Source organism: Vitis riparia, chromosome 6, assembly GCF_004353265.1.
Source record: "Vitis riparia cultivar Riparia Gloire de Montpellier isolate 1030 chromosome 6, EGFV_Vit.rip_1.0, whole genome shotgun sequence".
Classification (NCBI taxonomy): domain Eukaryota; kingdom Viridiplantae; phylum Streptophyta; class Magnoliopsida; order Vitales; family Vitaceae; genus Vitis; species Vitis riparia.
The window spans coordinates 18304048-18330986 of NC_048436.1; the positions used below are offsets into that span (position 1 = coordinate 18304048).

At 36.6% G+C, this 26939-nt stretch overlaps 1 protein-coding gene across 2 annotated transcripts in view; it reads left to right on the top strand.

The window, feature by feature from the left end:
* Nucleotides 1-26939, top strand: part of LOC117916866 (DNA-directed RNA polymerase III subunit 1) — a 69668-nt gene that overhangs the window by 16924 nt on the left and 25805 nt on the right. For both annotated transcript variants that reach the window (XM_034833066.1, XM_034833067.1), the window contains 9 exons: nucleotides 19-167; nucleotides 252-393; nucleotides 484-624; nucleotides 3376-3564; nucleotides 9149-9350; nucleotides 11980-12073; nucleotides 13883-14117; nucleotides 14380-14571; nucleotides 21711-21809. In XM_034833066.1, the coding sequence (XP_034688957.1) occupies nucleotides 19-167; nucleotides 252-393; nucleotides 484-624; nucleotides 3376-3564; nucleotides 9149-9350; nucleotides 11980-12073; nucleotides 13883-14117; nucleotides 14380-14571; nucleotides 21711-21809 (1443 nt within the window). The remainder of the gene's footprint in view (nucleotides 1-18; nucleotides 168-251; nucleotides 394-483; nucleotides 625-3375; nucleotides 3565-9148; nucleotides 9351-11979; nucleotides 12074-13882; nucleotides 14118-14379; nucleotides 14572-21710; nucleotides 21810-26939) is intronic.

Here is a 26939-nt window from a genome sequence, read left to right on the forward strand (position 1 = left end):
TGGATCTATTGTCTCTAGGTGGCAATCCCCATCCTGATGGCTAAGATCTTAAGTTATCCTGAACGTGTTTCTCATCACAATATAGAGAAGCTGAGACAATGCATTCTCAATGGTCCTTTTAAATACCCTGGTGCGAAGCTTATCAGATATCCTGATGGTTCTATGAGGTAAGGATCATTTTTAATTGTTTCTCTGTCATTGGCAAATGCTTCTTGTGTTGATGTGGTGGAATCACTTGTTTTATGCTGCAGGTCTTTGATGTTTAGTGGCAGAAAGCGCTTTGCTGATGAACTGAAATATGGTTACATAGTTGAGCGTCACTTGGAAGATGGCGATGTTGTTCTTTTTAACAGACAACCAAGTTTGCATCGGATGTCAATCATGTGCCATAGGGTGATTAAAACTGATTTTAAGTGTACAAATAGGTATCATTTGAAGTTCTTTTTTTAACATTTAATTAAGTTTTCTTATTTATGCATGTAGGCGCGGATAATGCCTTGGAGAACATTGAGGTTTAATGAATCAGTTTGCAACCCATATAATGCAGATTTTGATGGTGATGAAATGAATATGCATGTCCCACAGACAGAAGAAGCTCGCACGGAGGCTCTTATGTTGATGGGGGTAAATGCTATTAGTTCTCACTCTTGTTTAGATTTGTGCCTGTCAGTGGCCATCTTGTTTCTTGATCTTTGTTTATGATTCAATAGGAACCACCATTTAGTCCCTATTAATTTTTGACTTTTTGAACTGTCAAAAAGTCAAACTTTTCTAACCATTTATATTATTATTATTATTATTATTATTATTATTAACTAATAATAGAAAAAAGTACACTAAACTACCCAGGGCGTATACATGGGTGCCCCAAAGGAAGGTCACAAACAAGAAATGACAGAAAACCACTCTTACTCTCAGCAAGATCCCACTCAATTCTCTTTTTCTTGATAGGTAAATGAGAGACTATATTAAAAGCGCTAGCAAAAAGGTGCATCAAAAAGTACACACGAAGTATACAACATATGCTCAAAGGCTATCAAGAGAGAAAAGGGAAGAGTAAATACCAACCACCCTGAAAATAGCCAAACCACAGCACCCTAAGAACAACCGGACATTCCCTGGTGGGAAGGACCAGTGCAAAAACACTAACACCACCAAAAAGAGACTCCTAAAGCTAGCACATAATAGAAAACACCCTTGAGACCTTCTGAAATCAAAAACCTGCAACCAAGTTGTAAATGAAAAAGGCGGCCTCATAACGAAGGAACTGAAATCCCACTGCCCCTCCCCTTTCCCCTATCTGAGTGTAGTTGTAATTGACTGAGCATTCTAGTTTTCATATCTCCCTCTCCAACTGAGTAGCCAAAAACAAATTTCTCTTTCCCCCTGCGACTTTAACCCCATGACCTTTTCTTGACTCCAATTTCCTCAAAAGGTAGTTGATTTCTTTTTCAACCCCCACCATTGGCAAACCCAAAAAGCTACTGAACTTGACTAAATTATCAGGAAGGCTAACAGAGCCAAGCTTCTCCTCCTTTGAAACACGACAAGCTTCCATTGCTTTAGTGGCCTCCCCTTCCTCAGCACTAACTGTCAAATCCTTACCTGAGGAATGCTTCTCTGCACTTCTCTTGAGATCCACCAACCTCCCATCTTGGAGCAACAAACTTAGCGGTTGAAGGCCAAAAACCAAAAATCCTAAGGGAGGCCCCACCCAATCTATAAAATCAATCAAAGGCATTGAGCCTTCTCCTATGTACATGCTAATCCAAGCTGAAAGATTACAAAGAAACAAATATTTTCTCTCTTAATAAGTTCGTTCTTTGTTTTCAAAAGTTCTTTGATTTCATTTCCACCAAATTATTCAAAAAATGCAAAGGGGGGCAGCTCTCCACACCTTTTTCTTTTTCTTTCCTACAAAGGAACCATGCCAACCCAATAGAGTATCTTTCACTGAAGAAAGGATCACCCAAACTACACTAAATAAGGAGAACAACAGTTTTCATGGAATCCTTACTTTGCAGTGAATTAGAATATGATCAATAGACTCCTACTCAAGTTTACAAAGAAAACATTTATTTGCTAGTGGCTACCTTCTTTTTTGAAGTTGATCTAAAATCAAAAATTTTCGCCAGTTGGCTTCATAAGCAAAAAGCTCACTTTAGACAGGACCCACAGATTCCAAATAATGTTTGTAGAAAAGGGATTGACCTGCGTTGACTTGGACTTACGCTTTGTAGCGTTGCTTCTGTGTTGCATGATATCCGGTAACATTGTGGTCTGAATTATCTATTAAAATAGGGGAAAAGAAATACTCTAGATCAGAATTCTTAGTTTGATTGACACTTGGGTCAGCTGTGTAGCTGTCTTTCCTTATCCTTTCTTAATTTTCCTGAAGCCCAAATGTTTCAAACACCCTTTCTAACACTTTTAAATATCAATTTTCTTATAAAGCAAGAGGTTTTTACAGCTATAAACTGCTTCATTGCTGTGGGCATAAGTATCTAACATTTTGTGTTTCTTACAAAAGCAAACCTTTGGCCTGGGCCACACGTTCTTGGGTTTGATCCCTGCCACTGGGAATCCCTGGATTACATGGTGCTGGCTGTGGCAGGTGCCTTCAGTGACCTCAGGGTTTGGTAACCATGGGTAGTTCCAAAGGACCTTGCCATGGTGTGGTTCCCTGGGTTGTCAAAAAAATGGAAAAGAAAGAAAAAAAGAAAAAAGAGAAAAAGAAAATACAAAAATCATTGCACTTAGTAGATAAATTTACATCAGTAGCTCTTGACACTGCAATTATTCTTTTAATTCTTGGGTTGTCTTTTTTTATTTATTTATTTATTTGGGTGGCTTTGTGGATGTGGCTGTGGGTGGAATTGGTTCATAAAAACTAGTCTCAACATTAACTTTTTATCTCTCCTGTTTCTTTTGCTTTAAGGTCTGAATATATTCTTGGATATCATTATAATTGTTAAATTATGCTCCTTTATTTCTCTCATTTTAGTTGGAGAAGCTTTGTCCTACTATCATCCTTTCATTTTGTCTTGGGTATATTATTTGCCAAAAATGGAGGATTGATGTTTAATCATCAGTCATAAATCTACAAGTACTGGATGAGGACCAAGACCTCTACATCTATAACAGTCGCAATGGTATTGTTAAAACTTGCTTGAACATGAATAACTCCTTTTGGTATTCTATGCATATTCTTAAGAAACCAATATGTCCATTTCTGGGTGAATCAATTTTTGGTTTAAGTTTGGTCATATTTTATAATCTCATAAATATGGGTCAGAAATTATTATTGAAGTTATCTTTGCTTTTATTATTCGATATGTTACTGTTCTGATCAGAACTGTGTTTGTTGCTTTTTAGGTGCAAAATAACTTATGTACACCAAAAAATGGAGAGATCTTGGTTGCTTCGACCCAAGATTTTCTAACATCTTCCTTCCTGATTACGAGGAAGGACACTTTTTATGACCGTGCAGCTTTTTCGCTCATGTGTTCATATATGGGTGATGGCATGGATCTTGTTGATTTACCAACACCAGCAATAATTAAGGCAAGTCACATTTGCTTGATGATGATTTTAACCTTTTTATTATAACGCATTGCATATTTTTTAGGAGTGCTTGCAGTAAATAGTAAAGGGTTCCTTGTCTTCTTAATGTGATAGTTTGCAGTTCTCACTTCTTCATCTTCTTTTCCTTTTTGACATCGAGTGAAAGAATGTGAATGCAAGGAAAACTGAATGTAGATTCTGTATTATGATGACCTTCTGATTTGAAAGAAGTGATCTTTTGTGTGTTTTGCTTTTCCATTCACAGGCATGCAGCTAGGAGTTTGCTAGATCATGTCATACATTTTCTCCCAAGAAAATCTATAATGTGATAAATCATGTCATAGTGGGCATGGATCATGTATACTCTAATCTCACTGCTTGATTGAACGTGGAGGAGAATGTTGGGTTGGGTTAAGAGAGCTTTAGTTAAATAAGTCTCTAATTGGGAAGTAGTTATGGAGGTTTTCTGCAGAGAAGTAGTGTTTATGGAGGCAGATTGTTATAGGGAAATTTGGGGCAATTGATGAGCGTTGAAGCTCCAGAGAAGGTGACGAAAGCTTTGATGTGGTCCTCTGGAAAACTATTAAAAGGGGTGTGAAGACCTCTCTTCTAGGATCAAGTTCCAATTGGGGATGATCAGCTAACCAAATTTTGGTTTATTCATAGGTGTGGCAAGTTGCCTCTTATAGTCTCATTCCCTGCTTTGTTTAGAATTGCTTCTCTGAGGAATACTGGCATAGCTGATATTTGGGATGACAGATGTGGCTCCTATGGTTGCATTACCTGTTTTTAAAGAAAATTTCATGATTGTGAGTTGCAAATGGTTGAGGTATTCAGGCAGATTATTTAGTTGGTGATGCTGAACAAGCATTCCTTGAAAAGAATGGTGTGGCAAGGTGCAACTAATTGGTGGATCAATTGCTGTTGTTATCCATTCTAGGAATGCCTGGATTCCTCCCTTCGTCTCTTCTTTAGGATTCTTGGTTGATCCCAATGTTTGTTAAAGATTTGTTGTTATCTTAGCATTGTAGATTTATAGGGAAGAGGCATTCTAAAGTTTGGAAAGCGGTGCTGTTATGCTTCTTTTAGTGTATTTGGAAGGAGTATAATAGGAGAACTTTATGGTTGAGATTATTACTAAGAGACTTTTTCTTGAAATTATTGTTTGGTTGTCTAGAGATAGACTTTGGTTAGAGAATCTTATTGGATTGTATAGGATCAGTCTAGGCCATGTGTGGTCGCTTTTTGCTTCTTGCCTTCTCGTCTTTCTTTTATTATGCCCTTTGTATTCTTAGCATGTAGTTGGAGTTCATCTCCCCTTTTAGATATGCAACATTTATAAATTATCTGTTTATGCGTCCAAAAATGATTAGTTGTGGATTGGTGACCTGTTTAGAGACCCTAAGGACAAGATAATCGACAGTTTCTTGCAACCAGCTCAGTTTGGTTCAGTTGTCAAAATAGTGATTCTAGCACTTTTGGAAGACCTAAAAGAGATTGCTTGGTATCTTTAATATTTGGTGAAGGCAAATGTAGCTATAGTTCTATCCTAGATGACTTGAGTAATGCAAGTGTTTTTTAGGGGAAAAAAAAATCTTGTTATTGGTGATAAGAGTCTTTTTTGTTGCTGAATTTGACATTGAGGTGAGCTGTATGTATTAATGTATAAACTAGAATGGAGATTGTTGTAAAAATGTTGGTTGGTCCATTTGATTATAAGAAACTTTTGGAGAGGTGTCACTTTTTGGGAAAAATGACTTCTGGAAAATTAGGAGGGCCTAAGCACTTCTTTGGTATGTGGGGCAGGGGGGTTGTGAAATAATCAATTTCCCTCTGGAAAAATGTTGCCTTCCCTTGGTCAAACTGCAAAATTCCTTTATATATATATATATATATATATATATTTAATTAGAAATAAAAATAAATTTTTATTGATAAAGGAAAGAGGGAAGGATGAGAGATCCTTTTCATAGAATATAAAACCTGATCAAAGTAAGAGTAGACTCCTCCAATATATGAGGTTAACTAAACACATAGGCATACACAAAATTACTTACAAACTGAAACCAACTCCTTTTAATGTTATCAACCCATTTTGAATTACAAACCGAAAGCCAACTTAGTTGAATAACATTAAGTGGAACTCCCCTAAAAGCAATGGAACAAGAGGCCCAAAGGGATGAGTAGAAATGAAGTAGATCCCATGTCTCTTCGATTCTCCACTTCTCCTAAAAAATCCTAGCATTTCTCTCTTGCCACACAATCTAAAGAATAATGAGGTAAGTGATTTGCCAAAGTGTCTTGTCTCTTATTGAATTACCTAATCCTCTAAAAGAGATAATCATCATATCTTCGGTGCTCTTGGGTTACACCTAAACCATATTGGCTAAACTGAAACGCTTATGCCAAAGTCCCAAAGTTAAAAGATAATGTAGAAAAAGATGGTTAATCTATTCTTCATTTCCTTTGCATAAAATGCACCATTAAGGACTAAGAAAATTATAAGGTCTTCTCACTGAGTTATTGGTATTTACCTTCTTATGCACCACTAACCAAGCAAAGACCTTTTACCTTTGAAGAGTATTTTGATTTCCAAACAAAATTGGCTAGATGGAAAGGGGTTGGACTTGAGGGATTGGACAGAACCAAAAAGAAAGATTTTATTGAGAATAAGTCAGAGGAGGACAAAGACCATGCCCTTGAATTTGCGGTGGTGGGAGACAAGTGCACCGAGGTGAGTGAAGACACGAGTCTTTGAAGAGAATCAATTTTGGCATCAATGAGATTGCGATGGAAGTTAAAATTCCAGTAAGACAAGTAGGAATTACCAAGGGTGATTGAGATGGTGAGATTTTTCAGTGAGATTATGGAGTTCTAAAAATTAGGAACACAAAGGTTGACTTTCCTACCATAAATCTTCCCAGAACTAGATTCTTTCACCAGTCCCCACCACAGAGTGGGTGTATGGGGCAAATTCCTAAAAGAATTGTGCAATGGCCTTCCAAGGACATCTATGTGACCATTTAACCAAAATGTTGACGTCTCATCCATTAGGATGTCTCCATAAATGCTTGCAATAACCTAATGCCAAATACCACATCTTACCTTAGGGAACCTCCATAGCCACAAATAGGTATCTATTTTCTAATGAGTGGAAAATCGTTTTTAACAGTAATGTGGTTGGTTCCACATTAGCTTTTAAAGTTGGCTCTTGGTGAAGTGATGTGCTAGTCTAAGGATGGGAGGGTCATAAATGCATGCAAAAATTGCAACTCATGAAATCAAAATTGGATACTTGGAACAAGGCAATTTCAAGGACATTAAGGAAGGAGATGCTATCTTTAGTGACGTTGCCATGGTATATTCCTGTGAGGAAGGGTGCTTTAACAACAAAATTAGTAGCATTAAGGGATACTAGAAAGATTGACTTAGAAGAACTTTTAAAGGTGCATCAAATAAGAAGAGGTAGGGTGAAGTTCATTAAGGAGGGAGATTTTAATTCCAAGTATTTTTCACAAGGGGGCAATTAGGAGAAGAAAAAGGAAGTTTATCAAGTCTTTGGTATTTGGAGAAAGTGTGTTGGTATTGTTGGACAACAAACATGGTATATTAAATGAAAATTTGAACTTTCCTGGTAGACTTTCAAAATCAAATTGGATGTTTATGATGGTAGGATGTTTAGATTGGTCCCTAATTTCTAAGGAGACTACTAGGTAGTTAGAATATCATTTTCCAAAGTGAAGGAAATTCAAGGTGTAGTTTTCAAATCGATAAAGGAAAGGCTTTAGGTCCATTCCTTAGCATTTTATCAAGGTTTTTGGGACACAATCAATGAGAATATGTTGAAGGTTGTTGCTAAAATTCTACTATAGTGGGGTTACAAGTAAGAGTCCAATGCCACTTTCATTGTATTTGTACCTAAGAGAACTCAAATCAACCAAAATTTTAGATCCACCAGATTTGTTACTAATCTCTACAAAGCATAGCAAAAGTGTTATCTCATAGCATCTGAGGGTCCTTACGAGGAGTTTTTATTCAAGAAAGTCTACGGTCTTAGTGGAAGATGAAAGGTGACCTTCAAGTGAAGGAGTAGTTTTCAAGATAGATTTTGAGAAGGCATGTGATTATGTGGATTGAGTTTTCTAAGGCCATTCTTTAGTAAGGATAGGTTTTAGCTCAAAGTGGAGGTGGATTTGAGATTGTTTATAAGCTATTACTTTTTTTGGGTTAAAGCATCTATAGGTCAATATAAGGTGACCCTATTTTTTTTTTTTTTTCACCATTGTTGTTGATTTGTTGAGCACATTGATTTTGAGAGTTAAAAACCAAAAGCTGCATTGTTTTGAGACTAGGTTTTGGATGCAATTTCCTATTACATGGATGATTGTAAGATAGTCTTTTTGTCCTTAAGTGGTGTGATACTGTTTTGTAGGTGCCTTTTTTTTTTCTTAATATCTTCTATATCCATCTATTTCTTTTCTATTTCCAAGATCCTAGTAAAAGTGGTGTCTATGACTTTGACATTGCAAGGGGATTTTCTTTGGTAAGGATTGGGGGAATAGATGATAGACTACCTTGTTGATTAGGAGCATGTGTGCAAATTGAAAAGAGATGGAGGTTTGAAATTACATAAGATCTTCTTAAGGAGTAGAGCCCTTCCTGGTAATTGGCTGTGGAGTTTTCCTTGGGAGAACAATGCTTCAAAGCATAGAATCATTGTAAGCATTTATTGGCTACATTCCAATTGTTGGGATGCCAACATTATGGTAAGGTGGTTGCACCATTGTCCTTGGAAAACTATTGGTCAAGCTTTCATTGATTTCTCTAATATTACTTGTTTCTCTCTTGGAGATGGTATGAAAGTTTGTTTTTGGGAGCACATATGATAGATTGACCTCTTAAGCTTCAATTTCCAGTTGTTTTGAAGACCCAAAATTTTCCTGTTTATTCTCTTCTAGTTCCGTTCTTTTCCTCTCTATTTTGGAATTTTGATTTCTATTGGAACCTTTGTGTTTAGGTACAATTCTAATTGTTCTTGTAGATGATGTTGGCAGATAGGCCATGGTGTAAAAGGTGAAGGCCTTGAAAAGCTCATCTTTCTAAATAACTTTGAGTTTGAATGCCTTATGCAGCTAAGATGGTTTCTTAGTGTTGAAGGTGATGCAAGAGACACATACATTTTTCATTTCCCTTTAAAGGGGAGATCTATGATATGTTCTAAACCACTAGATACGTCAACCGAGGGAAGTAATCTGTTGTGTGAGGAAAGTCTCAATTGTGAAACCAAATTCAGTTGATAGATTATGGCCATACTCATTGGCATCTATAGAGCCCATTATCTATAAACCATGTTAGTAAAATATGCATTTGAACTGTGCTTGTGGAGTTTCTATATGACATCATTCTTTGGTCTTAGTAGCAAAAATTTCTTTTATGGTCTCATCATTTTTCAAAATGTCTTTTCATAGATGAAAACTATTTTTTAAAGCATTGAGTGATTTTAGCCCTTAAATGTTAAATGCTGTGTTTCTTGCATCTTTGGAGTTACTCTCCATTTGGTCTGAACGCAAATTTGTTTTTGCAGCCAGTGGAGCTGTGGACTGGTAAACAGTTATTTAATGTTCTACTGCGCCCTCATGCAAATGTGAGAGTCTATCTGAATCTTACTGTCATGGAGAAAACCTACAACAAGCGTAGAGGAAAAGAAACAATGTGTCCTAGTGATGGGTTTGTCTATTTCCGAAATAGCGAACTAATATCTGGGCAACTTGGGAAGGCTACTTTAGGTCCGTTTCCTGTCCATTTCTAACATATTTCCATTTTCATGGATTATTTGCTTTTAATCAACAGTCCCACAATATTTAGCTTCTTTTTATGAAATATCTGGTGATGTTTGTTAGGACATGTTTATTTCTTAAAGCTCAGCTGTAATTCTTGATTGGTGAGGTTTCTCCTTTTTCTCCTTTTCTACATATTCTGATTTGTCAAATATTGTTGGATAAGCAGCAAATATGTGAGGTGTCTAGGACTTCCTTTATAGGAAGTTTCAATTTTTGATTGCTCAATTGTTTGCCAAGGCTTTTGCCATTAAGTTTGTTGGAAAAGAAAATATTTGAAGGGAAAGGTTTTAAAAGTTTATTACCTATATAAAAAAAAAAAAGAGTTTTAAAGGGTTTGAATTTAACCTACTACTCATATATAATTCTCTATCAGAACATGGAATTGCAAAATTGCACCAACCACTACATAACAATAGGCTGATATTTTTTAACACTCTTCCATAAACTGGAGTATACATATTGGTCATGCTCAAAACATTACAGATCTCTTGAAACTGATTTTGGTCCACTGTCTCCCAGATGTGAATCAACACTCGAAAGTTGTTCTCATGATTGCAACTGAAAAGTCTGTTACCTACATCCTTTTTTGATCGAATTATTTTACTCTCCACTCTCAATTCTCTGTGGTGGTCATCTCTCCCATGTTATCAATGTACTCTTCCCTGAGATTTATTCTGTCTTGAATGGATTAAAGCCTATGAAGGGCACTACTTGAGGAGTCAATCTGAGCTGGCCTTGATTTGTAAAGAATCAGAAGATGGCTCCTGTGCCCTATGGGAGACGCTTACAGTCTCCCAATTCTAACTTCAATGATTACCTGGGTAATGCACCCCCATGTTTCTTTTATTGTTTATTTGTTTTTCCAGGTTGGCAGGGTTTGAATAGAAGTAAAAAAGGAAGAAAAATTTGAAGAGACGAAATGAGTAGGAATTGGTTACTGATGCCTATCAAAAAAAAAAAAAAAAAGGAATTGGTTACTGATTCAATCTACGGTTTGTTCACTCTTCTTGTCTATGTATTGACATATGGATAACCAAAAATTGTTTTGCATAAAACTATAGTATTTCCAATGCCTCAAGTAGTCAAGTTAGTGCATGTATATTAAATGTCTTTAACTTTGAGAGGTGCATAGAAGTGAGGAGGACTACTCCTTTGTGCTTTTTTTTGATGCATTTTTGAAGATCTAGAGTGCTCTAATCAGGCATTGGAAGAGTCTTTCCTCGATTTTGTTTGAATGGTTTAGGAATTCATGAAGGGTGGCTACCCTTGCTTTTCTAGAGATCATTGATTGCTTGAGAAGGTGTTACACCACTATAAAACTTCTATTTTTGTTTTGGTTAGCTACTGCTTTTGGTGCATTCTGTATACCTCTTATGTGTTAGGGCATGCCCTCTTTTTTTTTTTTGATAGGTGTAAGAGCTTTTTAAAATAAATCTCTAGTTTGCCTAGAGAAAAAGATCTTTATAGTTCATAATCCAAATTAACTGTTACTTATAAAAAAAAAAAAAAATCCAAGGTAACTGTTCTCTTGGTGTGGATTTCAGCAAGTTGCTGTTAGGTCCTTTCACAGGGTTTATTTGTATCATCCAGGAATAGGTAGTCTCTTGTTATCAAAGACACGTTAAGAGAATTCAATTCAAGACCAGTCCTCCTTGCAGGATATTCAACGACCTAGGTACAAAAAGGTCATGATTCATTGGTTTGAACTTTGAACTGTACTTCTTTGCTGAACATAGCTGCCATGCATTGTTCCTAGCTATGCCATGGTACTATATTATCTTCCGTGAAAGTACAATTTGCAAATGTCCTATCTGAAGCTTCTACCTGATTTACATTTCAAGGTTTTCCCCCTCACATACATGTGTCTTGTATTTAAGCTTCCATGTTCTGGATTTTAACTAGCATAACATCCTTTATTTTGTTGAGAAAATAATGTATATTTACATCCTTGCTGTGGTAGAGCTATTGGTAATTGTGTTGGATTGGGTGGCCATCATTTTTTTCTGAGGATTTAAACACAGTAAACTCACATTCTTATGTTTAAATGTAAATCCATATGAAATGAAAACAGTTTTCCCCAAATTTTACATAAGTGGGACAATGAGGTAACAAGGGAGGGTGCTGAAGCATTAACAGCAGTAATAATAGATGGTAAAGATTAATTACAACGTATATCAAGCTCATAAGGTTCACAAAATCATAACTGAAAGGATCAGTTATCTAAGTGAATATGTCACTTAGTTCACTTATTGTTACTATTGAGTGGGCATTAAGCTTTAGCTGAAGAACAAACTGGAGGATCCAATGAAATTCCACATTTCTCATGGCTGTTGACCTTAACTCTCCCTATTTTCCTGAAAGCACAATGAGAAGGGGAAAAGTGACAGTAGTACACTTAAAGTGGGAAGTTGCTAGTAACATTGGGCAATGAAGAAACGATTGTCAAGTCACATAAAGGGGAGTAACAAGTAACTTCCTGAATGGACTATTTGACCTGAATGCCATGAAAATATTTGTATTGAACTTATTAGTTTGTGTGTTTTTCACTCTTGAAAAATCAATATTATGTTTGTAGGAAATGGCAACAAGGACGGTCTTTTCTCTGTTCTTCTTAGGGACTATAATGCACATGCTGCTGCTGCTTGTATGAATCGTCTGGCAAAATTGAGGTAACCTTTTAACAAATGTGTTTTGATTGGTGATCACAGATCACCTTTTACTTCAATTTTCTTGAAGCACAACAGGATGTGATGGCTATTTATTAAATCTTTGGTTTATCCTTTTTAAGTACATACATGAACATCTGCATTTTCATGTAGAAGTTCATGTTTATTTTAAACATGGTGAGGTTTCTTAAATGTTTTGAACTTGACTCTTTCCAGTAATGCTTTAAGTTAAATACACTGCAATGGTTTTCTGTACTCTGTTGATGCTAGTTCTTTCAGGATCATAGTTATGTATCTAGCAGCATTGAGTCCTTGGTTCCTCTAAAATATAGGTTATGTTTGGTTCAGGATCAGATAGGATTATATATATATCCTTGGATATTATTTCCAATGAGCCACGATATCCTTGGATATTATATTTGATAGAATATGTTATATCATGCTCATATTTGGTTTGTTGAAAAAATAAAAAATGGAATATAAAATATATTGCATATCAATGTTTGATAATTTTTAAATAGAAATATTTCTATTTTTAAAAAAGGGAAATCTCTCTCATGTTTAGGGTTATTTAGAAATCATTCTGCAATTTATAATTTAGTAATTAATTTTTTTTTTAATCTTTGTTAATCACATTGATGATTAAAATGTCTAAAATATATAAATAAAAAATATTAAATTGTATTGTTAAATATAAAAAAGTTATTTTCTATAATATTAAATATTATATTAGTGTTATCTTAGGTTGTATTATATACATATCTTTTTTATTCTTTTCTTTGTGGAATACAAATTTGATTTTTTGATAATTTTTTTTTTCTGTTTTACAAAAAGAAAAATATAAAAAATTGAAAAAACAGAAAAAAAAAAAAAAGAAAAAAGGAAAGAAGATTGATGAGCGTAATAAATTTATGATTCATGGGGATATGGGTTATATCCCATACCTTAGGATTATTATATCCTATGTGGAGAGGATATAAAAAAAAATCAATAAGTTATTACATCACTTATCATATCCTATCTTTGATTGAAAATAAGATAGGGTGAATGATGAGCTAACATTCTTATCCCATCACCAATTAAATATGGGATGAGATATGTTATCTTATTTTTTATCCTATCCCACAGATCTAGCCAACCAAGTATGACCATAATGTACACACTAAATTACATTTTATTGCACATGTTACTCTACCTTTATTAGTGCCCTTCTTACTAGTTGAAATACCAAAATACTTGAGTGAAAAACTCTTTTAGTTGTTATAAACTTACACTTATATGTAACTAGTCATCCTTGAAGGTTGTCCTTCTTGTATTTATCTTTTAAGATAAATGAAGATGGTTGTTTCAGTTAAAATGATTACCAGCATTCCAATTTTTTAGAAGTTTTGAAATTTGTTAAAAATGTGATCTAGTTCTGATGATAGTATATCTACTAAATAGTTACCATGATCCGACAATTGTTAATTCATGATTTGTTCCCATGACAAGCTAATTTTAATTATTTTAATACATTAGCATCGATGGTGTTATACAGGTTTTCCTTTATGGTTTAGGTTACTGTAGAATGTTTGCCAAAATGATGTTTGCTCATCATGTCATCTGATTCCTAGGTGTGCCTAATGATCATTAATTATCCATGTGAATGGTTAATGGCAACGATTTTTATTTTTTTTCAATCAAGGTTATCATTGTTATATATCTTGATAATTAATCAGTATTAGGTAGCTTTGGATACTGATTTTAACAAAAGAAAGAAGTTGCACCATTTTCTCATGCATATATGCCATCTTACTATTGGCTTGGTTTCAGTGCTCGGTGGATAGGGAATCATGGCTTCTCAATTGGGATTGATGATGTTCAACCAGGAGGGCTTTTGAATGACCAGAAAAGTAAGAGGATTGAGGAAGGATATGAAAATTGTCATGAGCTAATACAGCAGTACAATAAAGGGAAGCTGAAACTTCAACCTGGTTGCAATGCTGCCCAAACTCTTGAAGCCGAAATAACTGGTGTATTAAATAAAATCCGAGAAACAACTGCGAATGTGAGGATCAATTTTAGGCTTATTTTATAGCATTCCCTAATTGTATCTTTGTTGGAAAATATCTCAAGTGTCTCGTTTAAATCATTCCTTTGTATGTTCTTTTACTGAAGCATTTATTTGAATAATAGATTTATGTTGTAATAACTTGTTGTACTTATATTGTTTCTTTTGTACTGATTTTTAATTGTTATATACTTTTAACTAAGGTATAGAAAGTATTTTTAAGGAAGCAACTTAATTTGTTCTTTAATTTTTGCAATAGGTTTGCATGGAAGAACTACATTGGAGGAATAGCCCTTTGATTATGTCCCAATGTGGTTCCAAAGGATCTCCTATCAATATTAGCCAAATGATTGCATGTGTAGGTCAGCAATCGGTTGGGGGTCGTCGTGCTCCTGATGGATTTATAGATCGAACCCTTCCTCATTTCCCTAGAAAGTCTAAAACCCCAGATGTAAGTTTATTTCCCTTTGACAGCTCTCTGTTATTGAATATTTATTTTTAATCTGTGAACTAATCCCTATGGTTTTTTTTATCTAGCTTTGTTTTAGGGGTCTTGTGGATTTTATTGTTTTATATATGGTGTATAAGTAAACTGATGAAACAAACTGGAGATAAAGGAGGCATTCTGTACCACCTACCAAACTCGTGTATGAGAAGCCCAACATCATGCATTTGATATGTCCAGATCTGTTATGTCCTGGCCTTTCCCTTATACCATACCCATTGTTGACATTATTGGATTTGGATAAGGATATTAGATATGTCTTAGATGCAAATTCATATCCACTCATTAGATGGAGTCCTTGTTTGATTTGTTATGCACCTATTACCCAAGTCTCCAAGCAATGATATTTCTTTTCTTTTTTTTTTTTTTTGATAGGTAAACAGAAACATTTTATAAAAAGTAAGGCCAAAAAAGGCATTCCAAAGTACACAAGATGTATACAAAGAAACACCTCAAGGCAACACAAAAACAAAGAGGAACACCATCAACAGCCCCCTTAGCCCAAACCCAACGACTCCACAAAGTCTACAAAGGAAGGAGGACTAGGAACTATAGACAACTTGCACCAAGCCCAAAGATTACAAATGAAGGAGAATTTCAACCCTTGAATGGACCATCCCTCATTGTCAAACGTCTTACTATTTCTTTCCTTCCAAACAGTCCAGAAAAGGCATAAAGGAGCAGCCTGCCACGCCTTTTTTCTTTTCTTACCCACGAAAAAACCATGTCATCCTAACAAAGCTTCTCTAACCGAGGAGGGAAGCACCCACAACACACCAAAAAGAGAGAACGGTAGAACCAAGCAATGAGATTTCTTAAAATGGTTGAACTAGAATTCTGTGATAGAAGTTACATTGATATGAGTGTAACTTTGATGCTGGCATGTTCCAGCTTATTAGTCTGGTTTGGGTCAGGCACTACCTTCGTTGGCTATAAATAATGAGATGTTCACATATTTAGAATTGTTCAGATATCAAAATGTGTTTTTGTCTGATTTTTGATATTTAGAATAGATATGTTGGCTAAGTTGTCATTGTAATACCCCAAGCATTTGATGTGTACCTGTGTTTATCAGTGTGATTTCAATTTTTTTTTTCCTTATTTACAGCATATATTTTTATATTTTCTATATGTTTATAAGTGTGATTTCAAATTTTTGTTTCTTATTTACAGCTGATATTTCTCTATATTCTTTGAAGATTATGGTCTAATGGTTTAAGTATTTCATAGAAATTCATATGAATTAATTTACTTTTGTGGGATGCCAGACCAAATTGAGCTTGTAGTTTCGAAAAATGGGAATTTGATAATTAGTTCAAGAAAATCCATCATCAATTTGCAAGAATGGCTTGGATTAATTCTACACTGATATCAAAATTACTGCATTTTGATTGGTTTCAGGGAATTACTGAATGTTTGGCTCTTAAACCCCCTGTTTATTGGCCCACAGTTACTCATTTAGTTCCTTGAATCATTCAAGTGAAAAAACAGATAGGGAACTTCAATTCAACTGGTGAAATTCTGTAGCTTATGTTGATAAACCTGTTTAAGTGACTCAACTTCATCATATTTGTAGCTCCTAAATTGTAATGAGATTATCAAAATGATCAGCAAATGGCCCAACTTTACTAAATCCCATCCTTTAGTTTAAAAGGTAAGGGCCAACAACTGTTTATTCTCTGCGTGATTATTCCAGGGGTGGGGTGTACTAGACTGGTGTGCAAGCGTGCGAAAAGGTCTCAACAATGTCCAACTCACAGTTATTAAAGTGCTTAGTGAAGCATGAAATCCAATGTCCCTACTCTCCCAAGTCTTCCCATAAATCCGCCACTCGAGCCTCCTTTAACAAAGCCAATGCATACAGTGGGAAAAAGAATTACACAGGGCTCCTCCGCATGCCATTTGTGTCCAAAATTTAACCCTTCCACCATTATCCACTTCAAAGGAAGTTCTACTAAAGAAAAAACCACACCCTTACTTATAGCTTTCCAAATACCAACCCCATAACCATCTCCAACTTCACAAGGGTTTTAACGCACTCCTTCGTTCCCATACTTCCCCTCTATAATGTGCTTCCAAAAAACTTCCCTATTAGAAACATGTCTCCAGCCAAGGAGGGCCTAATTCAAAAAAGAGAGAATTCTAATGCTCAAATCCCCTTTTCTCTTATTTGTGCAAGCCAAATGAGGTGTTTTCTCCAAAGTCCCACCTCCCTAAAAAAGTCCCTTAAATATTCTTTAACCTCAATTTGACCTTCTAGGGATTATAAACAAAGACATGTAATAGATTGACTTGCTATGTAAGCCTCCCTCATTAGGAAATATATTGTCTTTTCCGCATCGATAGTCTTCAATAAATGTAACCCTAAAACTTGACACATAACCTCCCTCCTTGGCTCTCTTCAATAGACAACCAAACGCCTCTATGGCTAGAACAAATAAAAAGAGAGAAAGAGGATCCCCTTGTCTCAACCCACTTGAAATATGAAAGAAACTGGAAGATGTTCCATTGACCAGCATTAAAAACTTTGTTGTGGATATGCACTAGTGTATCCAACTAGAATTGTTATTGAGGAATGCTAATAATGCATCTTGATTTCATTAATAGGATTGGATTGGGGTTCAGTTTGTAGTCATTGTCTTACCTCCTCTTTATTTGCTTTCTCTCTTTCCCTTTGGTGTTCCTATATACATCTTGTGTACTTAGATTCTATGTCTTTTATGCTCTTCTAATAATTTTTTTGTTTGCCCATCAAAAAAGGAAAAATTGTTACCACTAGGTATAGAAACTATAGGTTGCAGCCATCCCTTAATTTTCATAATACAAGTTATAACTAAAATAATATTTTTGGGAAATAATTCAATGGATAAACCCAAAGTTATGTTATATCTAGTGCTGCTTTTATGCATGAATAGTTATGGATTTTTATTTTTCAAAATTTAACAGGATCCCTATTGTTAAAAATATTCACTTTAAGAAATTGTCAATGTTAACATAGTCTGGGGAAGGTGGCTTTACAAAGACCTAACTTTGGATGAGAGGTTGGATGCTCGCTGGTTCTCTCTTTGCAGATCAGAGATGGCCCGCATTTCTTAATCTGCTGACTTGTAGGCCAAGGCCTTGGAGTGTTTGATCCTTGTTTTGTATATTGTGATATGGATGCTGCCAGAAATTGGTAGTAAGCAGCCTGTTGTCTGGCAGATTTGCCAGAGGATAGCATCTTTCTGTGTGTCGTGGTGTATATAGAGAGGGGAATAAGAGGATAGTTGAGGGTGCTGAGGTCTCAATAGTGAAGTTTAAGGAGATTCCCTTCCTGTCACTCTATGTGTGAGCATTGAAGGCTGATAGAGGAAGAATTAGTTCCTTTCAGAATTTTTTAGACAGCTCAGGGTCTATTGATTGGAGGAAGACTCTGGTTTTCATAGTCCTTTTTCTTTGTCGTTTAGCTTTCTATATGATTTTCTTGTATACCCCCCTTTTGTGGGGGTGGGATGATAGCAAGGTGTTACAGTGTTTGGAGATGGAAATGGGAACTTTCTCAGTTTCTTGTCATTTCTAGAACTGTGAAGATGGTTTCTGTTGGAGCTTCACTGGGGTTTATGGACCCACACTAAAGAAGGATAGGGAAGGTTTTTGGGGAGAACTGGGGGTTATTAAAGGATTATGGAGTGATCCTTGGTGTGTGGTAAGTGATTTTAACAGGATTAGATACCCTTTGGAGTGTAGTAGAGGTGGTAGTTTGTCCCCTGCCATGAGGAGATTATTAGAGGTAATTGAGGACTTAGAATTGAGGGATTTTCCCTTTCAGGGAGGTCAGTTTACTTGAAGTGGCAGTTTAAGTAATCGATCTAAGTCTAGAATTGATCGGTTCCTAATCTTTGATGACTGGGAGGTTGCTTTTCCTGGAGCAGTCCAGTGTGTCCTTCCTAAACTGGTGTCCGACCATTGTCCAATTCTTCTTGATGGGGTAGGGGTGAGGAGAGGTCCTACTCCTTTTAGATTTGAAAATATGTGGTTGAAAGAGGAGGGTTTTAAAGATGTTCTGAGATTGTGGTGGGAGGGGCTTAATTTTAGTGGGTCTGCTAGCTTGATTCTAGCTGAAAAAATGAAAGCTTTGAAACCTATTTTGAGAAGTTGGAACAAGGAAGTGTTTGGGAAGATTGAAGTTCAGGAGGCTTTGGCCTTAAACTTTGTGAATTTTCGGGATGAGGTGGAGAGTTGTGGTTCACTGTCTTTGGAAAAGAAGGAATCTAGGAGGGAAGCTTGGGAGAATTACAATTTAGAAGAGACGTCTTGGAGACAGAAATCAAGGGAAATCTAGCTGAAGGAGGAGGATAGAAACACAAGTTTTTTCCATTGAATGGTTAATGCACACAAAAGAAGGAACCAGATGGCTTGAGTCAAAATTAATGGAACGTGGATCATTGAGGACAATGATATTAAGGAAGAAGTGGGTAAAGCTTTCTAGAAGTTGCTCTCAGCTAGTGGTGAGTGGAGACCCAACTTAAGTGGTCCGCCTTTTGAAAGGTTGGAAGCTTTGAAGGCGGAAGGGCTGGAGAAACCTTTTATAGAGGAGGATATTTGTAACGCATTATTGGATTTTAGTAGAGACAAAGCATCAAGCCTGGATGGTTTCTCCATGGCTTTCTAGCAGTTTTCACTGGAGTTCATTAAGGATGAGGTGATGAATTTTTTTAGGGAATTTTATGAAGATGGTTGTTTTGTTTCGAGTTTGAATGCAACTTTCTTAGTGTTGATCCCGAAGAAAAGGGATGTGGAGGACTTGAGGGATTTCAGGCCTATTATCCTGTTTGGGAGGGGAGAGGGGGGCCGCTATATAAGTGGTTGGCTAACGTGTTGGCTAATAGATTAAAGCTAGTATTAGCTAAGGTGATTCCCAACACCCAAAATGTATTTGTAGAAGGTAGGCAAATTGTGGATACAATGCTTATTGCCAATGAAACCATTGATTCGATTTTGAAGAGTAAGGGTGGAGCAATTTTCTGCAAGCTAGATATCGAGAAGGCGTATGATCATGTGAATTGACTTTTTTTGTTCTTGGTTCTGGAGAAGGTGGGTTTTGGGGAGAAGTGGATAAAGTGGTGTGTGTCCACTGCTAGTTTTTCAATTCTGGTTAATGACACTTCTTTGGGCTTTTTTCAAAGTTCTAGGGGCAAGGAGGAGAAAGGGGTGAAGAGGTTAAAATCTCCCATTTGTTGTTCGTTGATGATACTTTGGTTTTTTACAAGGCCAACAAGGACTAAGTGACCTTTTTGAGTTGGTTACTTATGTGGTTTAAGGCTATATCAGGGCTGAAAGTTAACTTGGATAAAAGTGAGTTGATCCCAATAGGCAATGTGGAGAATGTGGAGGAGTTTGCTTCTGAGCTTGATTGTAAGGTGGGAAGTTTACTTTCCACTTACTCGGGGATGTTGTTGGATGCACCCTTCAAGTCTGTGGCAGCTTGGGATGGAGTGGAGAAGAGATTCCGTAAGAGATTGGCTATGTGGAAACGTCAATATATTTCTAAGGGATGGAGAATTACTTTGATTAGAAGCACATTGTCCAGCTTGCCTATTTACTTCATGTCTATTCTACAATTGCCAAGGGGGGTCAAATTAGGGCTGAAGTAGATTCAGAGAAATTTCCTGTGGGGAAGTGGGGCCACCTAGGCCGGAGACCTCACTTAGTAAGATGGGCAATAGTGTGCCTTGATAAGAGAAAAGGGGGTCTGGGGGTCAAGAGCCTTTCTACGCTCAACAAGGCCCTCCTTTGCAAATGGAGTTGGCTCTTTGCGAATAAGAAAGAGGCTTTATGGAACCAAGTAATTAGGGGGATATATGGGGAGGAACAAGGAAGGTGGTGTTCTCGGGACGTAAGAGAGGGGTATGGTGTAGGATTGTGGAAAGCAATTAGGAAGCTTGGACACATTGTTAGCAATAGACTCTCCTTTGTGGTAGGGAATGGTCAAAGGGTGAGTTTTTGAAAGGATATTTGGTGTGGGGCTACACCTTTGTGTGCTTCTTTCCCTTCCTTATTTGCTTGAGCTGATCCCATAACAACTTGGGTGAAGAATGTTTGGATCAGGAGGAGGAGTTGGAGTCCTTGCTTCACTAGGTCTTTAATGATTAGGAGATGGATGAGATGGAGGGCCTTTTGTTACGCTTGTGTGGTCAGAAAGTGATCTTGGAGGATGAGGATAGGGTGTGGTGGATGGAAACAAAGGATAGAACTTTCTCGACAAAGTCATTTTACAAAGTCTTAAAGCCAGGCTCTTCAGTTTTGTTTCCAATGAAGATCATTTGAAAATCGTGTGTGCAACCAAAAGTAAGCTTCTTTGCTTGGGAGGCATCATGGGGCAAAGTTTTAACCTTGGACCAAGTTAAAAAAAGGGGATGGGCCTTATCAAATAGATGTTATTTTTGTCAAGCGGATGAGGAATCCATTAACCACCTCCTTCTCCATTGTGAAAATACTAGGGCATCGTGGGAGATGTTTTTCACTCTTTTTAGTGTCTTAGGTGTTTCCTTCTTCGGTTAGGGAAAACCTCTTGGGTTGGAATGGATTCTTTGTGGGAAAAAAAATGCAAGACAATTTGGAGAATGGGTCCTCTTTACATTTTTTGGACAGTTTGGAAGACAAGGAATAGAATCGTCTTTGAAGATAATATGTTGTCCATCCAAAGACTGAAAAATTATTTTCGTAACCTACTTTAATCGGAGACTAAATTGTTTATAAAAGATGGTACAACAACCTTTTTTGAGTTCATTGATTGGGTGAGTTCCCATTAAGGGAGGGGTTGTTTTTTGTATATCTTTGTGGATAGTTTTTTGTTTCAAATGTTAGGGGGTGAGTGTTTCCCTTTCTATTCTGTATATTTTGAATCACTATTTTAGCATCTCTTCATAATACAATACTTTTCCTTATCGAAAAAAGAAAATGCTATTTGTACCAATCAATAAAAGATGTGCATGTATTATTCATTCAGATCTTTGTTATGTATCCAAATGATTAATGCACTGACTGCCTATTGATAACTATGAACTTTCAAAAGCATTTATTGGAATGTTGTAATCTTAATGCAGGCTAAAGGTTTTGTTGCTAGTTCATTCTATACTGGTTTGACAGCTACAGAGTTTTTCTTTCATACAATGGGAGGACGAGAAGGCCTTGTTGATACGGCGGTATATTAGACTCTCTTCACCTTATTTAGCTATTACTTAATTTTTTTAAGTGTGTACATCATATATATTAAGCATATACTTAACCTAAAATTAATATTTTATCTTTCTTTTTTTTTATAGATGTTTTACCTTTTTTACTTACCAAAAATTTAGCCCAAGTTGCAAATATATTACAGATCAATTAATGACATGTCCATTAATACAATTAATGTTTATGTTTGAGAATGAAGTGCACCTATCTTATGGGTTAATATCTCTCAAATGAAATCTGTCAGTAGGGAATCTCATCAGTTTAAAATGTAATGTATGTTAGAAAATCTAGATGTCATCTTCAGTATTAAAAGCTTTTGATGGAGTATGGAATTAAGGTGCATTAATCAATGCAGTTATCAATAAGAAATTGGTCATTGTTTGAATTTAGTCAATCAATTTGCTTTAGAATCATCATAGTTTATTTAAACGACCTAAGTTATTTCCAAAAACAAGGAAAAGTTGATTCAGATTCAGAAGATCAAGCAAAGTTTTAATTTTTTTTTTTTATCTTTTTGATATGGTTATAGCTGATACCAACAATCAAACAATTAGAAAGAAAAATCTATTAGAATAATAGAAAGCAGTAAAAAGGTCGCTCAATGGTCATACAAATTAATCAACAATTTACACAATAGGAAGAAGAGATTGAAAAAAGGGTAGCTGTGAACCATGAGATTCATTAGACATAAGAGGTATTGAAAGGAATGCAGTTTAAAGAAGGATAGGCCTCCTCAAAAAACAATAGGATTCCAAAAATGTTGTAGGGTGCATCAAAGCAAGGCTATCTAGATAGTCAATAGACCTGCTCTTAGTTCTGCAGATTGAATAAAGAACAAAGTAGATCCTTGGCATGTGCTGAAAATAGTGTGAACTCAGCCCCTCGTTTATTTTTAATCTGAGGGCTTGTAAATGATAAATGAATCATGAAAGAGAACACATGAGGTTTAAATAAAACTTCAAGGGCAAGAACACCCATTTAGATTTGCACACACATATCACATCATTCTCCCTGTTCAGGGAGGACTATAAGTCCTCAAATTCTTATTCAATTCATGTAATATAACCATAAGGACAAAAGGGAAGTGGGAGGCCACCAAGGACATGGATAGGGGTACTGTGGATAGACATGATTGCTAAAGATTTGATTTCAGTCTTTATTGATTAAAACAAAAAAACAAAAAAAAAAATGATTGCTAAAGATTTGATGGAGGCTATAGCTCTAGATTAAGCTGAGTGGCAAAAAAGGATCAATGTAGCTGATCCAAGTTGTTGGTATTGGAGCTTTGTCTCGTTGAATGCTTGAACTTGAGTTGATCTTGGAACTGGAGATCAATCTGTTGGACATGAAAACTAAATATTTCTTGATCAGCTTGTTGGCTGAAGGCAAATTGTAGCATGGTTGGGAAACTGAGGATGTGAAGCTTTTACCTTACATGGACTGATTTCTTAACCTTCACTCAGGCTCAAGTCCTCATTCATAAAGGAAGTTTTGATAATTGAGCCAGAAAAGCTATATGGCACCATCAGCAAAAATATTGAGAAACATATAAATTAATGTGCATTTTTGAAATAAATATTTGAAAATGCTGTTATACAATCATGTGGTGATTTAAGGGAATGCAAATATCATAAAAACTACCCACACATAGGTGGCATTCATCAGCAGAGTATTCAAATCAGGGTTCATCACCTCCGGCACATATTAATTTAGTTTTTACTACCTCTGAACAAATAGGTGCTTCAGACATGAATGCTGGATTTTCTCGTTAGTGGAATTAACTTTAGGAAGTGGTTTTCAATTGGTGATTTGTCACCTACATTTTTACTCAAGCCATAGTCTGAAATTTCTTTTAACTAATTCTGCAATTTTAGAAGATGGTGGTTGAAACTTTAGATTGACCTTTCGACTTATGTCAGATTTCTGACTTGTTGACTCAAAACAATATGCTGTAGTTATTTTCATGATTCTTCTTTTTTCTTTTTCTTTTTCTTTTTCTTTTTTAATTGTAACAGTTCTTTTTATTTTTTCCTTGGATTGGATTCCCTTCATTTTTATCTGGGCCTCCATATCAGGTCCAAATTCCATTGATGTTAGTCCTTTCTAGTGACTTTGTTGTTGCTAGCTTATGGAGTGTTAATGCAATTGACAAAGTCAAAAAATTTTCCCAAAATTTACTTAGGTTTTTGTACCATCAGCTATTTAAAAACTAGTTTTATATGGCATATATTGTGTTGGTAAATTATTATTGTGAACATTGCTTGATGTAGTATTTTGGAGGTGACAAGCTGCTAGATAAAGGATGGTTGGGTGGATTGAATTGTGCATCTCATCAGTCATATTTTTTGTCTTGATAAATAGGACTCTATGATGACCTTCCCAAAGGTTGAGGGGTTTGAGGCAGGGATACCCCCTTTCTCCTATACATTTGTAGTGGTCATGGAAGCATTAATTTAGTTACTCTCTAGGACCATGCAGGGGAGTTTCCTAGCGTTGAATGGGGAGAAGTGGTAGAGGTTTCTTATCTTCTCTTTGACAAGCTTCCTTTTCGTGAGGCTTGGTGTGAGCAATTATTAGACTTGGTGTAACAAGCATTCTTTTCTTTGAGATGGTGTTTGGCCAAAATTAATCTACAATGTCATTTTTCTGGGTCACATGGTAGGGATGTTGTCCGCATTAAGTGTTTAAGCCTTCTTTTGGTGCTCCTTTTTAAGCCATGTTCATTGTGGGAACTTTTCTGGTTCACATGGTAGGGATGTTATCCACATTTTTTTTGATTGGAAACGCCACAAAGATATATTAATATGAAAAGAAGTACAAGAAGAAGGATGAGAAATCCTCCCACCAAAGACAACTAAAATATAGGAAAAAACACAAAAACAAACGAATTCCCACTAAGGACCAATCCCTATGGAGAACACACCGCTATCCAATCCAACTGAATCACATTAAGGGGAGTCCCCTTAAATGCCTTGGAACAGAAAGCCCAAAGGGAAGCAAGGAAAACTATAAAGTCCCAAAGGGACTCTGAATTTCTTGCTTTATCCTCGAAAATCCTTGCGTTTCTTTCCCACCACACAACCCGAATTAGAGCTATGCTCGCAGCTTGCCACAAGACTACCCCTCTCTTAGAATTACCGAAGCCTTGAAATTTGATGGACATCATGTCATATATGCTCCTTGGAGAAACCCAATCCATCTTAGCTAACTGAAATAACCTGTGCCACAACCCAATCGTCAAGGAACAATGAAGAAAAAGGTGATCTGCTGATTCCCCGTGCTTCATGCACAGGATACAAATATCAGGACTAAGGGCTTTGTAGGGTCTTCTCACTTGCAACATGTCATTAGTATTCACCTTCTTGTGTGCCACTAACCAGACAAAGGACTTCACTTTGAAAGGAACTTGAGACTTCCACACGAACTTTGAAGGAAAGTTCTGAGGAGATCCAGAAGATTGAGATAATGCTAGAAAAAAGGATTTGACTGAAAAAAGCCTTGAAGAGGATAATGGCCATAATCTAGCATCTGGGACCGAAGGAGAGAGATACAAATCATCAAGAGAGCGCATGAGGCCTTCTAAGTCCTCAATCTCAGAATCTAACAGGTTACGGCGGAAATTCAAATTCCACAAGAAAGGCCGAGATGGACCGAGAACTGAAGAAATAGAAATGTTTTTATCCACAACTACTCTAAATAGTCTTGGATATTGGATTCCCAAAGGTTGGTCCCCCCGCCACAAATCTTCCCAGAACCGAATTCTTTCCCCGTTTCCTACCACAAACCGAGTAATCAAAGAAAACCCCTGAAAGACTTGAGCAATAGCTTCCAAGGACAGCGATGTGACCATCTGACTAGAGTGTTAGCATCCCAACCATTAGAGTGTGCACCATAAATGCTTAAAATGACCTGATGCCAAAGAGCTGAACCCTCTCTAGGGTACCTCCATAACCATTTCCCTAGAAGAGCGAGATTCCTCCAAGATATATTCCCCAAACCCAAACCCCCTATTGTCTTCGGTTTGCACACCACATCCCACCTCACTAAATGATCCCTTTTGCCTTCCCCAACCCCTGACCATAAAAAATCCCTTTGCAACCTCTCGATTTTTGCAGCCACTGAAGCGGGAATTTTGAATAAGGAAAGGAAGTAACTTGGCAACTGGGTAAGACAAGATTGGATAAGAGTTATCCTCCCCCCGAAGGATAAGTAGGCCTTTTGCCACCCATCTAATCTACTTGAGATTCTCTCAATCACTGGATCCCAAAAGCCACGCGCCTTAGGGTTCCCGCCCAAGGGGAGACCTAGATAAAGAATAGGCCATCCAGACGCCTTACAATCAAGCATCTCAGCCAATCTTGAAAGATGAACCTGATCAAGATTGATGCCATAAATACTACTCTTGTTAAGATTGACCTTGAGCCCAGAAATGTGCCCAAACACTAACAAAAGACTCTTCAGAGTCTGCAGCTCTTCCTCCCTTGAGTTAGAAAAAAATATGGTGTCATCAGCAAATTGCAAATGGGACACCCTAGTTCTATTCCTACCCACCCTGAAACCCTCCATCAAATTTCTTTCCTCAGCTCTCATAAGCATCCTACTCAGTACATCTGCGACTAAAGTAAACAAAAAAGGGGATAAAGGGTCGCCTTGTCTCAATCCTCTTGATGCCTTAACCCACCCTTTAGCACTACCATTCACCAAGATTGCATAAGATACCGAAGATAAACATCCACTCATCCATTTCCTCCATCTAGGACTGAACCCCTTCTTTTCTAACACGTGATCCAAAAAATCCCACTTCACGTGATCGTATGCCTTTTCGAAGTCTATTTTGAATACGACACCTTCCTCCCTTGACCTCCTTCTCTCATCCACTATCTCATTTGCTATAAGAACCGCGTCCAATATTTGTCTCCCTTGAACAAAAGCGCCTTGAGTATAGTGGATGGTCTCATGTAAAACCCCTCTTAGACGCCCTGAGAGCACTTTGGCTATTATCTTGTAGAGACTAGTAATCAAACTAATGGGTCTAAAGTCTGATATTCTCTTTGACAGACTCTTTTTGGGTATTAGAACAATGAAAGAGGCATTAATGC